Source organism: Aptenodytes patagonicus, chromosome 4 (assembly GCF_965638725.1).
Source record: "Aptenodytes patagonicus chromosome 4, bAptPat1.pri.cur, whole genome shotgun sequence".
Taxonomy (NCBI): Eukaryota; Metazoa; Chordata; class Aves; order Sphenisciformes; family Spheniscidae; genus Aptenodytes; species Aptenodytes patagonicus.
The window spans coordinates 14,707,702-14,729,546 of record NC_134952.1 but is presented as its reverse complement, the minus strand read 5'-3'; the positions used below and the strand labels follow the sequence as shown (position 1 = coordinate 14,729,546).

The window sequence follows — 21,845 nt, the reverse complement described above, 5'->3', positions numbered from 1 at the left end:
CTTGGGCCGCTCCGGCAGTGACGCCAGAGCGAGGGCGGGAAGCGCGGCGGCCGTTACGGCCGTTGGCGTGAGGGGCGGTGGCCCCGTGTGTAGGGGCAGAGGGAATTGGCGGGCGGAGGGGCAGCTGAAACGGTCTCTGTCAGAGTTCGGAGCCGCCGAGGCTGGTCGTAGCCTTGCCGAGCCCGTGGTCGGTCGGAAAGCAAGTCTGACCGGCTGGTCCCAGCGACGGTGCCCGGGTGCCGGTGTGGGAGCGGGGTGGAGGGCGCTGGGCGTCTCCCTAGCATCTCTGTAGCAAGTCATGACCCTGTTAACGGCCCAGTCATACGTTATAAATCAACAGCATCATAAATGGCACTAATCCCCATTGAAAATAGTAAACAGTGTGATGCAAATCCAAATGCCGGCGTGAGGACTGTTTTGTCAACATAATTAAGGAAAATGGGGAAAAACTGGGTGCGTATAAATGTTTTGCTCATCACGTTTTGCAAAACAGATGCTTTCAAGGACAGATAGTGGGAAAATTTCAATTTTCGTGACAGCAGTGGTTTAGATAGAAGTCAAATACAAAGCTCTGAGAGGTTTAAAGAACCATAGGAACACTGTAATACAATATAATATTATTTTCAACCCACAATTGAAAATAATAACCATATTTACAAGACAAACTAGATAAAAGTTAATCTAGTAAGATGGTAAAATAAATTGCCTGTTTCAGCTCTAGCTCAATTCTGCATAACTAGATAGGAAGTCACACTAGCATGTTTCTGCAAACAAAACCTTGAAACTTAGTAGATTAGTGTTGCTTTATTGTTTATTCACATGGACAAACTCAAAACTAATAAATTATATTGACAGATTAGATCAGGTCTGGTCTAATTTTTCCTGTTTTATAAGAATCCTGTGAATATGTGTATTGTATCTTTTGGGATGTGTTCACTGAATAAATAACATGGCTTTTTAAATTGAAATTTGTTTCTAATAGTAATGATTTATTAGACTAATTAGATTATATATGTGATACATACAAATCCTGTGCTTTCTTAGTCAAAATCACGTGTGGCATAAAGTTCCTACTAAGGCAAAAGTCCCACTCGCTATAGAATGGAAGTACCTGTCTGATACGGCACCTTTTATGGATAGCTGTTCTTTACAGTGTAATTAAATGTAGAAATATTCAATAAAAGCTTAGATCATTATAAGGTAGATGATTGAAGAAAAAAAGTTAATTTCAGTATGTGGGTTTTACTTACCAAAATCAAATTTATAGTCCTTCTAGCTGTATATAGATTGAAGTTCAAAAAACAAATGTTTAATTACCTGATTATACTTTTCCTTTTACAAGGCAAACTGAGTATTTTGTGTGAAAACAGTGAGTATGAGAAATCTGTCAAATTTTCACTTAACATGCATTCTTTGCATATTGTGTGGCATTTGTCAAACTAAAAGTTTTGCAGATACTTCCTCTGTAGTTTCATGTTGAGAAAACAGGAAAAGCAAAAAGAATGGAATGTAGGCTGTGGATAAATAAGTTTGTATTTTATCAGTAAACCTTTAAAAATGTCCGGCCATCCTAAGGATACAAACTAACTAGTAGAAACTAATTGCGGTACAAACTAGACTTGCTCTGACCTGCACTGTTTTTAAGCAGTTCTAAACCTGTTGGGTAACTAATGACCTTATCAAATGCCCTTTGAAATGGGTGGAAAAAAACTGGAGTAAGTATTAATAAAATAATAGATCTTCTGCATACATAACCTTATTCATGAAGTGTTATAGCAGGTTTAACTCAGTAGACTTACATCATTTTAACTAGTGTAATGATGAACCCTTATGAAAGTACATAAGACTAAGTTTTTTCAGTTTATTTAATTATCACAACTTTTTCTTACATTTGATTTGAATTTTAGGTGCTGAAATAATGGAGCATTTGACTTAATCTGTGCATTCTACAATTAGAAGAAAAATAGCACTGGCTCTTCATTTGTCATGTAACCTGATACGTAGATACACTGTGTTGTATAATCTACCTGGAGATGTTATCTTTTTAGCAAAGGAGCTGCTAACAGTAATTTATCAGGAAAAAATGCCTACATTTTCCTCAATATCCTGTCATCTGTTTTATAGATGAGTGAGGTTCTAGGGACAAGGAAAGAAAGGGTTCTGGTTATTCTTTATTACTTTGCATTGAGTTTTGAGTAAATTCAGCCTAAAAAATGGAAGAATGGAACAATTTTTTTTTTTTCTTCTGCAGAAAGCTGGGCCTTCATTTACATCTGAATTTCACGTAAGCCATGTCATCGTGAGTAGAAATTGTTTTTCCCAGCCTTAGAACATGTCTCACATAAGGGCCAACCACATCATAGTCCTTAGTGACTACAGTGATTATTTTTTATTTAGTTCGGTTGAGTATTGTGAAGTTAACAGCTCGTGGGAGCCTCTGAGCTCTGCTTTCTTAGCAATGAAATAGAGGTTTCTTTGTTTTATTTCCTTTGAGTGAAATGATTACCTCAGCCTTCACTTTCATGCTAGTGATTCAAATAAGAAACAAAGGAAATCTTCATGTACTTTCTTTGCAAAAGCTATTCATAGGAAATATCTTTGATTTAAACGTAGCAATTAAATGAATATGCATGCTTGAAAAGGTTAAGATCTGTTAGTGTTGTTAAACTGAAGACTCCTGTTTACCTACAGAGTAGGTATTGTGCAAAGAGCTGAAATAAGAGCTTCCCTTCCCTGACTCACTATTGACCTTAACCTAGACCACTCACGTTCAGTGTTTGTAGAGCTGAGATGTTTTCTGTGATCTTTTCACAGACCTTCTCTGATTCAGAAATTACTAATCTGTTAAAGAGTAGATAGCGATCAGGAGCTGAACTGAGGCTGTTACAAAATTAACAACATAATTAATAAAGCATCTAAACAACAGGCCTGTTATGGATAATTAATTCTTGCAAGCAAAAGTCTAAGAAACCCTGCAGAAATGTTAGGAAGTATTTTAAAATGTGGTGCTTGATCTGATAAATTTACTTAACAGTCTGTGAAAGGAATTTGTGAATGTGAAGATTCTGTGAAGGAAATGTACAACGGGTAGAGTTTGCAGCAATTTTTTTGTTAAATGTATTCCTGGTCTCTCGCATAATGTGAATTCTTCCCACATTTTCAGAAACTGACTTCAACACCTTTGTGTTCTTTTAAATAGAAAAGGATGCTTTGTAAGTTATTTGAATGTTTTTAAATATTCAGGTTTTACAGTTATAAATGAAAGCTGAATTTTGCAGTCGAGTTGGATATTTTAAAATTCATTTTCTTGTTGCTCACTGAGTATTTGCCATTTACTAATTAGTTGTTTTTATGTTGATTTTCAGGTAACTTAACAACACACACAAGAGGTAGCTTTTTATGTTCCTTGACTGGGAATTAGGCTTCTCAGTTAAATTCTCACTTTTAGAAAGTCAAATTAGTTTTCTAGTATTCTAGCAAATATTTGTAACTTTTTCCCCATTACAGAAGTCAATAGTAGCTAAATTAGCCCAAACGTTGTCTGTTCACAAAAGACCTGGTTGGAATTTTCTTCATTTCTTATCTAAGTAGGGCTGGCTCCTCTCTCCCTATGTTCATTTTTAGCTGAAGGAGGTTGGCTACAGTGTATGCATATTCTTAATTTTGAGGAATGATTGTACAATATACTCTGTGCTTTCTGTTCATGAATTAAGAAATAATGAAGTGAATAGTAATCTGCTGCTTATCTTCCACCATCAGAAGTAAAAGGATCGGATGGGTAGAGATTCTCAATCCTTTCTGAACATTGTTCTTGGAGCAAAGCATTGCATATCCTCTCTTACACTGAGTGAAAAAGTAAATGCATTGTCTCAGTCATCCAGGTAAGAAAAAGCCTTCAAATAGTACTACAGTTCTCTTGCTTTCATCTAGCATTCCTTTAATTATTTCAAATTCAGTACAATGGAAAAAATCACCAAAGGACTTGAAAGCACTTGGTAAGAGTAACTTAATGCAGATCTGAAAAACAGCTGAAGGTTAAAACTCAATCAAATCTAAATGTTATAGATATACAAACTATTGAACTCAAGTTGAATTCTCATGCGAGTATTAAATTACAGTGCAGCCCTGAATTGACCCTTTAGGAAGGAAACAATACATATAATAGTGTGTTTGATACCAAGAATGCACTATATATAAGCATGCAAGCATCTGAACTTCATGAAGGAAAAGAAAGCAGAAAAGATAAAGGCAGTTAAAAAGGTGAAGAGGGCATCTAAGAGAGCAGAAAAAGAATGCACCACATAATGTCATCTGATTTATCTAGGTATGTTATTCTTCACCTTGAAAGCTGTCTGCAAATTACAAAAAAGTGGCTGGTCCAGAACATTACATTAATCTGAAGTATCTATTTGATGGGAGACCATTTCAACACCCTCAATTGTCCTGATTAAAAATGTTAGGTAGCTTCAATGTTTGACTCTTGCCTTTTGCTATAATCGGCATTAAGAATATAAAATGAGAAGACTGTTCATTCCAGCTTGGATCTGCAAACATGTAAACAAAACCCACAAAATATATCTGGATAAACCATTCTCCTAGAAGTTGCTAAGTAAATCTTCTTACTCTCTCTCCTAAATAATTTCTTGAGTTTAGTTTCACTTAACTATGTGTACTTTCTTAGGGAGTACAATGGCTCTCAAAATGTTTTCCTAAGACTACAGTTTAATGATACAAAGCACTTGGCAGCAATACTCCAGCTATAATTGTTCTTGACTACTCAATCCCCGGTAGTGGTATATAATACCTCTCGGTCTGAGGATTGGATCTGGTATTAAAAGCCTGCAAAAATGCAGGGGGTGGCGGAGAGAGAAAAACAAATGGCCAGATGTGGGAGGGTGGGAAAGGGAACACTTGGGAATTACTGAAACTGATTTCCTCACTGAGGAAAAAGTCTGTGCAACCATGCATCTGTAACAGTATGACAAGAATTTCATACTTAGGGCGTTTAGGAACATCCTAAAGTTTTTTGGGTTTTTTTTTGAATAATGAAGATCACAGATCCAATTCACACAGGAAAGACTGTGTATCAGTTGTGGGAATGGGCATTCAAGTTTATTACTCATTGAACATTTGCTTTACAGGATTATTGCTCTCTTTAGGCATGACACTTTGCTTCTGTATTGATAGAGGTTAGAATTTTTTTAGGCTGTGGTAGCATATTAACTATTGTTTTGGAGATGGTCTAGTGCCCCCACTGCCTGTGATTTGACTGCTGTAATGAAGCAGGGACAAAGCTGCTTGGGCACATGGACCTCACTGTTACAAGACTGGAAAGTACAGATAATTTTCATAATGTGTGCAGCACAGGAACATCTCACTGATGTATACAGCGTGGAATTCAGCTCATGCTGTTTGCCTGGCTAATTTTTCTGTGGAGTCCTGAAAAAAATAAACACGAAACAAAACCCTTACACACTTCATTCAGGTTTAGAAGCATGTTTTCTTTACCATCGTCCTTCACAGTCCATTACCACTTATGTATCCTGTAGGGTCAATTTTTCATATATTTTGATCTGGTATTGTAATTGGACAACAGCGTTAGAGGGAACACTGACAGAGTGCTATACTCTGAGAGAGAGAAAGGAAGAGGGAAAGATGTTTGCTGGTATGAAAACTAAATTCAGCAATACCTCAATTTGAAATTTTAGCTGGAGGATGGTTGTACAATTCCTGTTACTGTTTTGGCTGATCTGCTTAACATGAACAGGTCTTTAAGAACATAGACTAGTTCATATTTTTTCTTCTCATAGAAAACTTATCCAATGCTAACCTCTGAAACCCCTTAAGTTCTGAAAGTTCACCAAAAAAGCTGAACTTTCAAAGGTAGGTGAGACAGAATTGTAGCAGCAAGAAGGGAAGAGGAAACATATTTTGTGGTGTAAGACAAGGAAATTGTAGGAACAAACAGTCCATAAAATATCTTATGGTAAATGGTAGAATGGATAGATGGAAAAAGCGTAAGTGATGTCTGTACAATTCACTACAAGCTTTTACACTGGCAATTGATTTAGAAGTGCAAGGCAGAAATGCAGGCACAAAGTATTGGCTTCAGTAAGTGAAGCACTTGCTTTAATGGTAAGAAAGAAAAGTCTAGGAGAAAATTCTGGTCCTGTATCACCCACAAAAAACGTTAGGTTTTGTCATGCATGGATACTATACAGTGCCAATAGCTGTGTATTCCTCCTTGAATTCCTTCTCATCATCAAGAATCAAAGGCCATCAGAAAGGCAGAAAATCAAATGTATAGAAGTGCACTTCCTGCTTTGTATTTATACATTAACGGCTGGATCGCGAGAGTTCATTGCATGGCTACTGCAAAGAACAGAACGAAGGAGTAAAAATCACATGTTTTGAGCCATCTGCAATGCAGGTGGAATTCTGGTGTCATTTTTCATTCAGTTTGTCACTTAAATGAGATGTAGTGACCTGAATACTTTCAGATGGATTTCATGCTGCCTCAGTGAAAGATCTCATGTATGTATGTTTAAAAGCACCTTTTCTCTAATAAAACAAGTATATGTGAGAGTTGAGCTTGACTCTGTAATTAGGCCTCAATTAGCATTTTGATTCTAATTTAGTAGTAATGCATTCCACCCAAAAGTTTGAGAATAGTAGTTTAATGGGTAGGCATACAGAGACACAATTTCTGTTTTTCTGTTACTTTCAAGTCATTTCAGGAACTACAAAACTACTTCTGTAGGAAGTCAGTTATTTTACTTCTGCTGTAACTCAGATACGGAGTTGAGTAGCAAGGGCAGTTTCTATACAGAAGATCTAATGAGAAGGGCAAAACACACAGTCTCTGTTTGAAGACTGGACTATTCTAAGTCTTCTAGAATAAATTTAAATAGGAAGGATGAATAAAAAATAAGATGGAGATATGTTTGAGGAAGGACTAAGCTCTGTGATCTGCAGTCTTGCAGAAAAAAAGTCCAATCTAAGCAGAAAGCTTGAAGGTTTTTCAGCTCTTACCCTGTGAGAGCGTAAAAGCACAAGGATACAGGTGCAAAAGGAATTATATCTTAAAAAGTGCAAAGAAAAGTTACTACTAAAACTTCCTCTACTCCAAGTGAAATTTAGAATTCAATATAAAATAACACTTCCTGTAAAAGTACTAATGGGAAACATGATATGCCGCTTTTCTTGGCTGATAGAGCAGAAAAGAAACTTCAGAGGACTTATTCTTGTTTTTTCTTAAAAGCTAAATTGGGAGAAGAAAGGGATAAATGTTGAATATATTGACTGAGATATCTTGTAACCTGTGAATACAGCTCAATGTATAGAACAATATGCCTATTTTTGCTTATCTCGCACAAAAAGTTTAATATTTGCTCTCTTATTTCCTTAATAAGGGTGAGTGTTACAGCTTTAAAAGTTTTTGAATGAAATCGCGTATTGGGTCTTTGTATCCTGTGGCCATCAACTATCGGCCACTACTCATGTTGGGGTCTGACTACATTGTACTGATGCAATCGGACTATAGCACCAGGTGGGAGGATCGGTTTTCACTGGGAGAAAGAAGAATGAACTACTCTAATGCACCAGTACAGTGGAGTGCTGAGCACAACAAATAAGTAGCTGTCCTTTGAAGCTTTTTTCTTTCAGTGGTTAAACTCCCTGCTTAAATGCTTACGCTATACTTGTCAAGAAAGCCACTAGCTTTGAACAATTTTCTAATTTACAATACTTCTTCCTTCCCCCCCTGCCACCAAGACACTCAATTTCCAATACGCTATTTTAGAAAGGAAAATTTTAGCAATAAGGCATCTTTTATTATGGAGATACGTTATGCTGTTTAGAAAATCAACAAAACAAACATATTCTGGAACATTTTGTAGTGCTATTTTACTATGATGGTTTTTCATCAATTTTTTGTGACTGTTGACATTAACAATAACTGCTAAGCATATAATTTGTGGAAAGAAAAATAAATTATGCATGATTTCGTCAATTTGTATTAAATGCTAAGCGAAGCTTTATACAAGCATTCTCTTGCACAGATTTTTCAGTACCCTGACCCATGTTACAACAAAGACATTTCCGTGGTTACAGTACTGAGTGAATACTGGAAAACTGTAAATTGTTAACATTGATTTTATCTGTTTTCACATCTGAATTTGAAACATTACAAGTATAAAATATGTAGTTACAAAGTAAATATTTAATATTACGCCTCTTTTTCATACTATAACACTTAAATACCCGGCTTGCTAGTAAAATCAGAACTCTATTTACATCTTCATTTATTGAGATCTGTCTGTACAAACTGTATTAGAAGAATAGCTTTAATGGTATAAATTCATGCAACTAAACTAGGAAATGCACAAAAATAGAACTGACACTTGTGCTACCTTATCTCCTTTTTTTAAGTTAGGTGATTTTACAGTAGCTTTTCTGCCCCTGCAAGTTTTTGGAAGGGCTCCTTCTCTTTTCCTCAGAATCTAGAGTGGCAGCTGCAAGATAGTAAAGTCCCTTTCTGAATATTACTGTTGGTTGATTGCAAATGAGAAAAACACAACAAAAGGTGCATGTCCATCAGCCGCATGATTCTGCCACACTGCAGAATCAACATTAAGCAATGCCCCTTTGTCCTGAAAGAGCAGAAAAAAATAATAGTGGGAAAGGTGACGATGCTCTAAAAATACCTCATCTAAAGAACTTGAAGAGGTGCTGCTGGCCTTCAGGGTTTTTTTTGTTTGTTTGATGTTCAAATACTTAATGCTTAAGTCTTATTTTAATGACCTGCTTAATACTAATATTATCTGAACTGCACAGCAAGTTCATGGACCAAAAGATAGGATCTGTTAGAATTGGAAAGGTATCAGAATAAAAAGTGGAAATGTTATAAGCCAGCAATTTTGATTTTGAGGGTCTGCAACAGCTCAGTGGTCTCTGGTTTCCTGTTGGGTTTGTGGGGTTTTTTTTAATTATACGACTGCAATGTGTGCTAGATTTTGCTGAATCTTTAAAAAAAAATACTGGTAAATATGCTGATTAATCACTGAATAGAAATTAGATAGGTCTTACTGTTTTTCTGTCTTCATGAAATATTCTGAACGGTCTGCAAGGGATTATGCCTCCCTCCGAAACGATTACCACTAAATTGGTAAAGAACAGGCTAACTGCAATCTGTTCAAGACATCATTAGTTGCAAGGAGTAAATTAAAGCTTGAATCTATTGTAAGTGGAAAAGCCAATTTCAGTCCTCTGAGGAATCTATTAATTGTCTAATGAAAAAACACAGAGGTCGGGTTTTTTTTTTACTGGAGAGCTGCATGTCAATAATGCGACTATGCGTGGACTTCAATAGCACTTGAAGTCATCAGTAATTAGAGGCATAGACTCATCTACCATACTACAGTACTCCCAGGAACATTCAGAAAGAAAAATGTACCTACAAAGCATATTGCTCCCCCCGCCCCTTCTTTCTGCCAACAGCCTAGGAAAAGGCAATACTGCTATAATGATGTATAATGAGTTAATAGTACTGTAATTATAACAGGACTTATTCGCAATAGATTCCCACTAGTGACCATCAATAAAGAAGCATTAATTTGATCCCCACATCTGCCAAATCATTAGGAAAAACCTGAACAGCAGCTGGTGCTGCTTTGCCCTTTACACAGAAAGGGGAAGAGTAAGATGCAAAAGTCAAGTTGACTACCCCACGTAGGCACTACTAGCACAACCATGGCAACGCACAGGCGAAGTCAGGCGTTTGAACCATTAAGAATCACAACAGCTATGGCAGGAAAAAATGCCAAGGTCAAATCCTACTCAGATAGCTGATCTGCATACTGTTGATTTGACACAGTATATTTTCAGCTTTAAACTGCCGTGTGGTGTTTCTGAACATTTAGTCTGCTGCTTCGCTTCATTCAGTGATCACTGAAGTAAACCCTGAGCATCAGACACCAGAACTCTGCAATGACAGGAACCAAACAAATATCTGGTTATCTGTTAGACTGAATAAAAAGAACTGCTGTACAACTTCAGAGGTTCTTTTAGACTCTTATTTCCATCTGACATAGATCAGATTTTTTGTCTGTGGATTAGAAAACGCTGATGCTTTTCACGAGCAGAAACTGTCATTCTCCCAAGCTGTAAAAGATCACTCGCAACGCTCCAAAGTAAGAATTTTCTGTTAATATTTATTTTTAAATGCATAGCATAAACAATCCGAAGTGCCCTTACCAGTTTGAAAAAGGAAAAAAGATGCAGCTGATGAGTTCATGAGCACGTCAAGAAAACAGCAGGCCTTTACTGAAAAAACGTGCGGGTAATGCAGGTTGCCAACAGTGGTATGGCCAGCAGTGCTACTCCACAACTCACCGGGCAGAGGGCGCTTCTGCTGCCCTGTTCAGAAACTGACCTGAGCTGCGAGATACGCTCCCACAACAAGGCAGCTGGAAGCAGCTGGCAGGCAAGAGCGGAGACAGAGAGCAGGAAGACAATCCTGGCTTGTGGACATGGGACTGGCGTCTTGAAGTGTAGGACAGAAAGAGAGGTTAGATCCTAGTCTGAGGGTAGGAAGAAGAGGATGGAGGCATGGCACAGAATTAGCTGCCACAACCGTAGCAGCTGCTGACTGCACCGATGACTGCTGCCGTCATCACAAGAACTCAGGATAGCAGCAGCAAGAGTCCAGGAAATGTTTCTATATGTGTGTCAAACACATGCTGTGGTCAACAACAATGGAAGATGAAGAGTATAAGAGAATAGCATCATTTGGAATTAATTCTAAACGAAAAAAAATGAAAGCCTGTAATAATTACTGTAACAACACTATTTAGGATCTTAATGTAACGGTGTTGTAAAATAAATACAGCGAGTGAAAAGATTAACAGCACTGTATTAATTTTAATTTCACTGACAAGGACTTACTCTTTTATATGTCCTTTCCTAAATTAAAAACAAACAAACAAAAAAGAAATCTAAGCTTTTGAAACGTGTTCAAACAACTTCTTGAAGTTTCTCCATGTCTGTAAATAAATTTTGTTCTATTTATCTCCAAAGCCATTTTCATAAATTAACAACAAACATTTATTGAAGAGATCTTAAATTCATTAGGTATTTTTATTGCAACTTTTATAGTAAGCAAGACAAATATATACTCAGAAAAACTGGACCCAGTGTGTTTTCATATTTATACTTTTAATATATTCAGTATTCCTATAAATTCAGATATTTTCATTATGGAGTTTTATAAAAGTGTATCTGCTTGAAATCACTATGCAATTTTCCAAAACACCATACCATCTACTGCAAGAAATTTTCACTGGCTTTCTACCACTGTTTTTAACAGATTACTTCATGGTACGAAACTCCCTATCTGGAAGTACTTTGCATTTGACTAAAACCCTGTAAACTTCAAGTAGTTTTCCCCAGGCAACTCTGGCTCTTCCATACATGTAAGTTTTCTGGCCTGCCTAAACTGTTTTGGTGACTGCAATATAACAGCCTCTTCAAATTTTGTGTAATTTGTGGATTTATTATACAATCATAAAGCAGCAAGATTTATTATATTTAAGGTGGTGTTATAAAGTAATTTATTTCATCAGTGAATTTTTAGTCCATGTGACCACTTATATTGAAGTCAGTTGCATTAATAAGCAAAACATTCAGTAGCTATGCATATACAGGTAACTCAGATTGTCACCGAATGTGCAATATTACATACACAAACTTGACAGACACTCAAATTATGCATTTTACAACACAGAATTAACAGGTTATTAAAGCCTGCATATGCTAGCTACAGTGCGTAAAGGGGATATCAGTCATACCATTTTGAATTTTAGCATTAAAACCACATTTATTCCATGGTGGGTTTTTGAATATGAAAATCCTATTTGCTCTTACAATAGTTTCTGCAAAAAGCCACACAACCCAGGTCCTGATAAACATTCATGCCTATAAATTATATCATTACTGGAAGAATTTTAATAGAATAGGCAGCAATTATTTTCAATACTACTTAAAACTTGTACCAAAAAATATACATTTTCCATAAAATCAAAAAATAAAATATCTGAAAGTGTTCTGTGATAAATCTAGAAAAAGAGGAGGAATCCAGTCTTAGAAGTTGAATTCTGCTCTCACATACACAATTCAAATTGAGACCAATGCATGATATTTGTACAGCTGACAAGAATTTGGCTTGGTCTGCAAGATTAAAATGCAAACATTATGAAAAGTGTGCAAACTCTTATTTGAGGAGTTTAACTTTGTCCTTTAAAATTTTAAATTTGGGATTTTTATTCACTTTCTTATTAAATATGACTAGAATATCCTCTTCTGATTTGTGATGTTCACCAGCTACTGCGTAATACTGAGCTATAACCTGCACAAAGACAGAGGAACGGTTTTGAGTTAGTAAAGATGATTCCACTTTAAGCAATAATACGTTCATGTTACTGTATTAAAAGTGGCATGGAATCTATTATGCTATTATTCCTTTGCAGAATTAGCACTGAATTTCTTCTGTAGCCCAGTAAGCAACAAATAACGTCCTTCAGTCGACATTCTGTCAACTGATATTCTGTTAAGTAACATCAAACTTTTTTGCTTCTGTGGGGCAGGATTTTATGAACTTAAGCATTACAAAAAGAAATTCACAAGACTAAAGGATATTAAAAAAAAGGTGTTATACAGTACCTTTTTTCTTAGTTTTTTAATTGAAATTTCATTGTCTGGAGCCTGTTTCAGAACAGCTTTGATGGTTCCCTTCCAGTTGAATTTACCTAGGAAATAATTAGGTGTACAACGTCATTAGTAAAATCAGGTATTTCCAGGTCTTCTTCTCTAGTAGGAATCAGCCTTCAATCTCCTAATTTTGGAAGCAGTGCAGCTACCACAACAGTTGTTATCTTACTGACCCTACCACAGCAGGATGTCTTAAGCATAAAGTCAGGTAGGCTGTTTCTAAAGATTCTAATAGGATAGACATGAAGAACCGACATACTACTTGAACAACTAGGGTCAGGATTGCTTCTACTTAACTTCTGTGCTTCAGCTATTAAGCAGCAACTCTTACGTAATACAGGAATAGTTGGGAAGATCCTGTCTCCTCACCCTTAGAGCACCGGTACTGAATTTCACACAGTACTCACTTCAGAGGTCATTGATAGTTTCCAAATGAACAATCTGTACGGTCAAGTACAGACATTCCCCAACAGTAAGAGTGTGTTGGACGATAGGCATAAGTAGGTTTATCTAAGCATAAACTGAGGCCAAACACAGCTCAAGTCCAATTTATGATTCACTGAGCAAAAATGGGGATATAAGAGATATAAAGAGATGTAAAGAGACATAAGAGAGCTGTTACCCTTTTTCCTCAATGTTGGCTAACGTGCATGGCAGCAGGGAAGAGACCTGCTGTGGCAAAACAAACATGCCAAGTTCCTCACTGCCCAGTGAAAGCAAGCGTAGCCAAAGGTTGCCAGCACAGCAGAAGCAACAAATGAGAGAAGTAATTCAGCATCAGGTGTGAAGTGTAGCACAGGCTACTCACTCTGGAACAGATATGTATACTGAATATACATACGTGTATGTATACTGAGGCACAATTTATTTCGTGGCTTGTTGCAAAAACACCGTCTTATATTCTGCGCTAGGTCTTTTGCAGAATAGTTTTGTAACCATCTAAACTCCCTCTTTAAGAATACCTTTATCTGTTCCCACATTTTCTTCGTTGCCATTGGTGTTTTCTGTTTCCATGTCTTCTGAAATATTTTCAGTTTTCATTCTCTTTGTTGTGATAGGAGGTTTCTCTAGAGATGGAATTGGATAAACATACAGAAAAAAATATAAAACTAGAAGAAAAGTTCTGATGTGACTTAAAGTTTCTGTTCTTGTAACACGAGTTTATATTTGCTAAGAAGTTCAGATTTTATAAAAGGACTGTGCAACCAGTGTTAAAAAATAATCTGATTTGTATATGTAACTTACTACTTAAAAAATTCTACTAAAGTAGATTATTGAGCTTTAAGGCATTGAGAAAAAGCACCTTGAAAACAAACAAGAATATAAGGTGTAGGACGGATACCTTCTGCATGTTTATGTTTGCGTTTCTTTACATTTGTTTCCTCTTCTATTTCACTCTGATGGCCATTTCCATTTATTTCAAATTCATTCTCCAAGCTCTCCTTTCCTTTTTTGGACTTTTTACTCTTTTTTACTTCTGACTGGTTTTCTAATTTCAAGTCTTTTTTCTCCTTCTTTTTGTTCTTTTGTCTCTCTTCTTTTCGTTCTCTCTTATTCTTTTTCCTCTCAATTTTATCATCTGTAATTCCATTTTCTTCTGCTGTTGTTTTTCCCCCAGTTTCTGCAGACTGCCCCTCTTCCTTCTGTTGTGGTTTGTCTTGTTCTTTTTCACTTGAAATCTTTTGTTGAAAGACAGATAATCACAATTTTTACATGCCTTTTTTGACATTGCAATTTTTCTCTACTACATCATTCATGAAGAACGCTAATATCCTGAATTCAATTAAATTGCTTACATGTGGCGACACCAATTACCTGAGAAATAGCACTAAATAGTGTGGCTGATTCTTCTTTTAACTTAACAGCCTAAATGCTAATTATCTTAAAATACAGAAGAAATGTTATCTTACAACATATATAATTTCTATTTGAAAAAATTGTCTATGTATTTGTTTAACATATGTGCTAAATGTAGTTAAGTTAAGGGAGGGACAACTCTTTGCTTTATGCAGACAAAAATAACAGCATATTACAGCAAGATACAGAACCTATTCCCAAATATATGGCCCTTGAGTAATAATCTTAGCTTTGCCACCCAGTTCCCTGTCTTGGGGTATGTCTGGGACAACATACTATTGCATGATATCAACAAAGGCAGTGCTGGTTGTTTTAATGGTACTTTTCTCACCTTAACATATTTGGTTTTCTTTTAATGTTCCTGGGCTTATACTAATTTTCTTGTAGAAGAATTAATATATTAATGAACATTTTTGTATTTAAATTAAACTTTAATTTTAATAATTACAAGTGAAATACAATTACTGAAATGTTAATGTGGCTATTTAGAAAGAGCATACATGTTTATACAAGCAACTTAATACCAACGTGTTTTTGTAAAGAGCAATTTCAATTCAATTTTAATTCCACTTAAGAAATTCCTTTGAGTACATACACTTCAAAGCATGTATTAGGAAGAATATCTTGAGATGTTTTTTAAGAACTCTTAAAGGTGTGTTGAAACAATCTGAGCAAGAAAGTTGTGTTACATATTTTACTTTAATGCTATATTCTATAGAAAATTTAAATTGTTTACTTGTGTTTAAATAAAGTAATTGTTCAGATTCAAGATTTATTTTATTAAAAAAATCAGTTTAAATCAAGAGGGAACTGCTTATGACTTTAGTGAAGTTGTATTGACTCAGAAATGTTCCAGCAAGACAATGTACTTGCAATTCAGTGCCCAGAGTTTATGTTATGTTCATATCCTTAAAAAAAAAAAAGTATTTCCTTCCTTCCTGGCTCTTATATTTGGATTCTTCAGAAAAACTACAAATAGATTTAACTGGAATCATCAAGTCAGGAACATGAAGCATGATCAACAAGGGATTAACATCAAAGCTATGCCTACACTCTTCCTCAAAAGAAGCTGGGGCGAGGGGAAAAGCAATCTTTACATCCACAGAGAAGTAAGCTGCTGTAACAGCTTTCTAGTAGCAGTAATAGATGAACATGCTAAGCTAGTACTGAAATAGCAAAGAATTAGGCGCAGAGAAAAAAGGTCAGTGGGAGGAATTTGCACTACAAACTGGAAGATCTCATCTCTCTCCACTAATAAAACAGGTAAACTAGGTGCTGTTAATTTCCCACTCTAATACACATTAATTTGAGGCCAATAAAGTTCTGAAAAGAGGGGTTTTTTTATTCCTTCGTAGTGTGTGGTAAAAGATCGGAACCAAAGATAAAAGTAGTGTTTTTCCCTTTCCTTATGTACTAACAGCATAGAATAAAGTTAAATTAGCCTTCTGATTAGTACAGCGTGTCACTGTGTCCAAGTTTTTAATCACAACCTGCCCAGTATGCACAACTACTTCAGCAACAGTATGTTCCACAAACTAGCAATTTAGTCTAGGAATATTACATTATAACATAATCCATTGTAACAATGAGGGACAATATTTCTGCTAACATTTACAAAGGGAGTCTAAAAGGTTTTCCTTCCAGCGTTTTTGATTGCATTCCTGTTGTATGATGTTGCACCTCTAACTTAACTTACATTTCTGGTTGCTTCAGAGAAAATATCCCACACCTGGTCTTGCAAAGTGCTGTCAGTAATTCTCAAACTGTTCTTCATCCAATTCTGTTCAGGACAAAAACAGCAATAATTGAAAAGGTGCATCTCTGATTTTTTTCTTGATGACCATGTATTTGGTTTTTGTTTTTATTTTTCATTTAAGAATCTAATCACTTTTTCTGATTAACATCTGGTTAGATGTTTATTCTCTACAAATCTCTTAAACCTCCATGCTAAATTGTTTCGCATAATGCCTGTGTACTGTTACAAGGCTATACCATGCCTCTCAACTGCCTCACCAATAGTAATCCAGAAGAGGTAAATACATAGAAAAGATTATCCTCAAGCTTTTGAATACAGCTGGTTATATTAATGTCCTACCAAACCTTTTGACTGTTCCCTTAAAACATTAAGGATCTGATCTTATTTATTTATTTGTGTACCAAACAGATGGTCATGCTCCTAAATGGCTACCTTAGTTTATTGCAGAAAAGTAAAATTTAAGCAAATATCTCAATGCAAACATTTAAAAGTTGTTTGGGCTATTGCAGGAGTTCCTGCTGAAAATGAAAACAAAGCAGTAAATTTCTACTTATAATATGCTCACACTATCAGCGACAGATCAACTTTCAGGAATGTGGAATTTTAAGTAAAACCTAATGTAAAGATTTTTGCATTGCAATGAAAATGCCAGGAAAACTGCATTAGTAAATTGGAACAATGAACTGCAAAAACTTTTCATGTTCCACTGCAACGTATCTTACCAAAAAGAAAGAGGCTTCTTGACAATATCACTTTCCCTCTTTAGAACATTAATTTTGTAGAAAAGTATTCTAACCTTCAGCTCACTAGCAGCAATTTCACCGCAGCTCTATTAGGTTCTATTAGGTTGAGCGCTTTGGAAGCAATCATGATGATCTCTCAGCCTCACAATCTGAGGCACAGAACAGAGGGGGGAAAAAAAAAATGGCCAGCTTGTCAGTAATTCTTTACTGACACCACATAAAACATTTGGAATTTGCTTTGGCTGTGATGCAAAATTTAGTGAAGCATTCAGTGTGGGAGATCCTGTCAGAATACTGAGCAACAAGAAAACTCTCAAAACAGTATCTTGCCTTTACCAGGAAAAAACAAAGCCACAGAAATGAGAATCCTTTCAGAGTATGTCTAAGAATTTGGACATTCAATAGAAATTGCAAATAGAAAAAAACAAAGGTATTAAAAAAAGAACAAGCCTACACATGGAGATTAATTGAATGGTGAGTCTGGCTTAATACCTAATTAAAATGGCACACAGAGAGTCCTTTTAAGCAAGATGTATTTTACAAACATTGCCTATTTGAAACTCGGCTATCACACCATCTATTTACCAATGCCCAAATAAGCAGTTTGTCCCACCTTTGTTAAAAGAGAGTGGCACTTGCTAAGAAAGTCTATTTTTAAGCTCACTGCATGGATTAGTACAAATCTCTATTAAAACATACCTGAAACTTTACTTTTTTTCTTGGAATGTTATCAAAGACACGCATCTGCTCCAGAATGTTCCGCACTTTAGGGCTTATGTTTGGCTTCTTCATTACTTCATGAATTTTCTGAATGAAGAAAAACAGAATTAAATCAGCAAAGCAGCATAATGATCAAATGAAACATGCAAGGTATGCAAGTTGGAAACACATTGGACAGAAATCACCCAGTAGCCACAGACTGTATAGCCTGCTCAAAAGAACTGTTCAATACGCATGGGAAAAACACTAACCTTTGGTATCATAGATCATAAGATGCATCAAAGTTATCTATATAAATATTTATACCTATATAGTAAGCAGAGGCAAGTAAGCAGAGGCGAGCAGGACTGCTCACCAATGCTTTCTGATGTACAAGTTACAACCTGTAATAAAAACTTTTAAAAGTAAAGTAACTGTATCACATAGGGGATTCTTGCAGCAAGAAAAAGACCTGCATTAAGAAAAGCAATTGTCAACTGACTGGTTTTTGCAAACTTCTGGAGTTAATTGTGAAAAATCAGACTAACTTTGAGACCGCAGTTTGACACACATTTCTTTTAGCCGCGGTGCCAGCTTCAGCAACTATTAATCCCCAGAAGAGAGCTCAGGCATATTCCTAGCCAGCACAAAAGAACAGAGGAGGTTAGGCCAGGGCCTTGTGGCAGTTACTTGAACAGCACTGCTGCTTCTGGGGGAAAAAAGGCTCTGAGCTTCCTATTATTTAAAGATGTAGCCACTGGACACTGGAGAGCCTTCCTGTACTTCTGAAAATCTGTTTACTGAAAGGTTTTGTGGCTGCATTAAGACTACCAGAGAAGGACGCTCTGTAATAATCCCTCACCTTTCTGTGTAGAACTTACTATTGAGGAAGGCTAACAATTTTCATAAGCAACAGCATTCACATCATACTGCCTTTGAACAATGTTTAATCTGAACAATGGCACTAGTCTGTTGACTTCAATGGTATTATTCATATGCCTTGAGTATGCATGTAACTTAGTAATTTGTTAGATTGTATTCTATACGAGATAGAAATCAACAAATCCATGGATAAAGGCGATCTAACTAATTATATGTAATGGGGCTTTAAAAACATGTTTGAGAGTTCCTTCCTAAAACCTTCAAAGGAAACTAACAGCCATAAGAGGGTAGGTTCTTGCGTAGGATAAATAGCTACCTGAAGGGTAGGACAGAAAGGGTAGGAGACATTTCTTGTGATCCATGCTGCACCCTCTGCTGTTCAACATTATTTACAAAATACCTGAGAAGAGGGCAGGAAAATTTCCTGATGATATGAAGCTATTCAGGATGAGAACTGTGAAGAATTCCAGAAAGATCTTAAGAGAATGAGTGAGTAGATAATAAAAAGGTGCATTAAATTCAACGCAAATGCATGTAAAGCAGCATGCATAGGAAAAGCAATCCTAACTTCACTCTAAAATGGCAGGCTTTAAGTTGATCGCTGGAGCTTAGGCACAAGATCTTGGGGTTAAAATAGTCAATTCCATGAAAATGCCAGCAAAATGATCAGCAGCAGTCAAAAAGAAAAGTAGATCAACTGACAAAAATCAGTAAGAAAGGAATAAAGGACACAGAAAACATCATTATGATGCAGAGTAAATCTATGGTTCATCCTTATCTTGAACAGCGTATATAGTTCTTGTAACCTCACTTCACAAGGATACAGTAGAACTGGGAAGACTTCAGAGGACCAAAGATAGAATTTACATATGAAGAACAACTGAGCAGGACAGGACTTTTCAGCCTGGAACAGAGACGATGAGATGGGGACGGATGGTTGACAGAGGCCTAAAAAAGCGTATGTGGCACGAAGAGGGTGGACAATGATCAATGCCTCTTTGTACGCAAGAACTAGGGAACATCAAATCAAACTAGTAGGAGACAGATTCAAAACAAACAAAAGGTGTGTTCCTTACCAGGATAAGCAATAGACCTACCAAGGAATTGCCAAAAGCAAGCCGTGGATATCGGGAAAAAGACATCTCTGGTTTGATCCAGTATAGCCTCTCTTGTATCTTTAATGATTATTATAAACAATAGTTATTTATCATATCTGTATATAGTACAAACCTTACCTGAATCCACTCCTGTTGTTTAGCATCTCCTTTATTAGCTTTGGCTTCAAAATCTTTTCCACCGTATTTCTGGTCTTCACTTACACACTTCACATGTTCCTTATAATCGTCACCCCTGAACATAGGAGATTTTTAACTCTAGTTCACTGAAGTGTTTCAGTCCTTGGAACTATGCAAGACTTATGTAATCAATAAACTGAAGTAACAGATGATAGCATCTAACATTTAAACCTTAATACTGTCAACGCTTATATGAGTAACATTTGATGTGCTTAAAGTACATGCTTATAAGACTGCTGATATTTCTGTCATGCTACAGCCTTCAGTGAAAATTTCTGATCTGCAAAATCAGATCTGAGTCTTCAGTATACTGCTGCTTTTATTAATGACTCTATAGCTTACACACATTTGTACACGTAATATGTGCACAGCTATTAACGCATATCTGTGTTTTACTACTCACATTGACACATTTTAAAATTAGAAAAGCAGGTGAAAAATGCTTGCAAAAACCCGATTCCTAAATATAGGTATACTAATGTGGTAGTGTAGTTCTGACCAATGTGTAAGTGCCCCCAAAAAGGGATGAATAACATAGATCTTACTCTTTTGTCAGTGAAGTATTGAGAAATACAATCGTTATTTGAGAACAATGTTATTTTCTTAGGCAAATTCATATATTTATATTTCAAAAGCAGATAGCACTTTCTTCTGAGTTCTGAGAAGTGACAACCAAATTCAGAATTTTTGATGTTATTGCCAATCTCACTCTCTCTGCAGTAGCAGAATAACTAACAGTTGATGATCAGAAGCTGAAAGCACTGTCACTTATAACTGTAAAAGAAGAAATTGCAACTCTGTATACTGCGTGGTATAAGTCTGTGTATAAGTCGTCCTTGCCGTTCAAACTTGGATGATTAGGCTTGAAATTACATAAAACACGTATAATCTTTAAATACAAATATGAATTATTCAGAAATTGCCAAATTTAATTCTAATACACCATAGGAAAATCTTGTTTCCCAAAAAAAGGCTGTTTCCCATCCTTTACCTACCAGAAATCCTTGCCACAATCCATGCAAGAAAGGCACTGGCAGTTTCTGCAGATGTTCACGTGTTTTTCAACTTGTGCTTTCTTCACTGATTCTCCACATGCGCTGCATGTGAAAACTACCATGTTGGTGGGTGGTCAGTAGCTTCTATGAAATGGGTACAATCTTTTTCCTCCCCACACAACCACAGCCCTAGAAATACAAGGAGGAGATCTTACATTTACAGCTTGAAAGAAACACTTGGATGGCCGAAAAAAAATCCAACGGTGCATCCACCAACAGAAAATCTAAGCAGTTTGATTTTGCATGTGCGAAAGTTCAGAAGGAAAAAATCATTTGCCCGAGCACAAGGGAAACCAGCAACCCTGAAACTAGTAACCCCCCCCCCTTCGCCCCCACCCCACGCCGATACACTTCGCAGACGGCGGTTCACGCTTCCCCTCCGCGACCCCCCCACCCTTCCGTCCCGCTCCCCGCAGCGGACCCGCCTCCACCGGCTGCAGGCGCCACTGTGCAGGAGCCGCCTGAGGGGGAACCCAGCCACACGGGGCGGGAAGGCCGGCCGGTCTGCCGGTCTGCCCGCCCGCCCGCCGCCCCCAGGCACCCCTGTGCAGGAGCCGCCTGAGGGGGAACCCGGCCACACGGGGCGGGAAGGCCGGCCGGCCTGCCCGCCCGCCCGCCGCCCCCAGGCACCCCCGCTCTTCGCCGGCAGCAGGCTGCCGCCGTGCCGCCTCGCCCCGCTCCCCCCTACCGCTACCTGCCACCCCCGCACCTCAACCGCCGCCTCCAACCGCCGCCCCGCCGCACGTGCAGCCGCCCCCGCCCTGCCCCCTCCGCCCCTCCCCGGCGCCGCCGC

General features: G+C 37.1%; 1 protein-coding gene across 5 annotated transcripts; it reads right to left on the bottom strand.

The window, feature by feature from the left end:
- Positions 1–10,191: 10,191 nt before the first annotated feature.
- LYAR (Ly1 antibody reactive) lies at positions 10,192–21,803 on the bottom strand. 5 transcript variants are annotated; one of them, XM_076335937.1, is made up of 9 exons: positions 21,762–21,803; positions 20,993–21,181; positions 19,938–20,052; positions 17,821–17,928; positions 16,319–16,402; positions 14,108–14,444; positions 13,728–13,832; positions 12,718–12,803; positions 10,192–10,542 (listed from the first exon to the last, which is right to left on the bottom strand). In XM_076335937.1, exons 2-9 carry the CDS (start codon positions 21,112–21,114, stop codon positions 10,321–10,323), a joined length of 1,179 nt encoding a protein of 392 aa, XP_076192052.1. In that variant the 5' UTR covers positions 21,115–21,181; positions 21,762–21,803; the 3' UTR covers positions 10,192–10,320. The 5 variants fall into 5 exon arrangements, with proteins under 5 accessions (XP_076192052.1, XP_076192056.1, XP_076192054.1 ...); XM_076335939.1 differs by having other exon boundaries at positions 10,495–10,739; positions 21,762–21,798; XM_076335940.1 differs by lacking the exon at positions 10,192–10,542 and adding an exon at positions 10,780–10,800 and having other exon boundaries at positions 21,762–21,797.
- Positions 21,804–21,845: the final 42 nt, after the last annotated feature.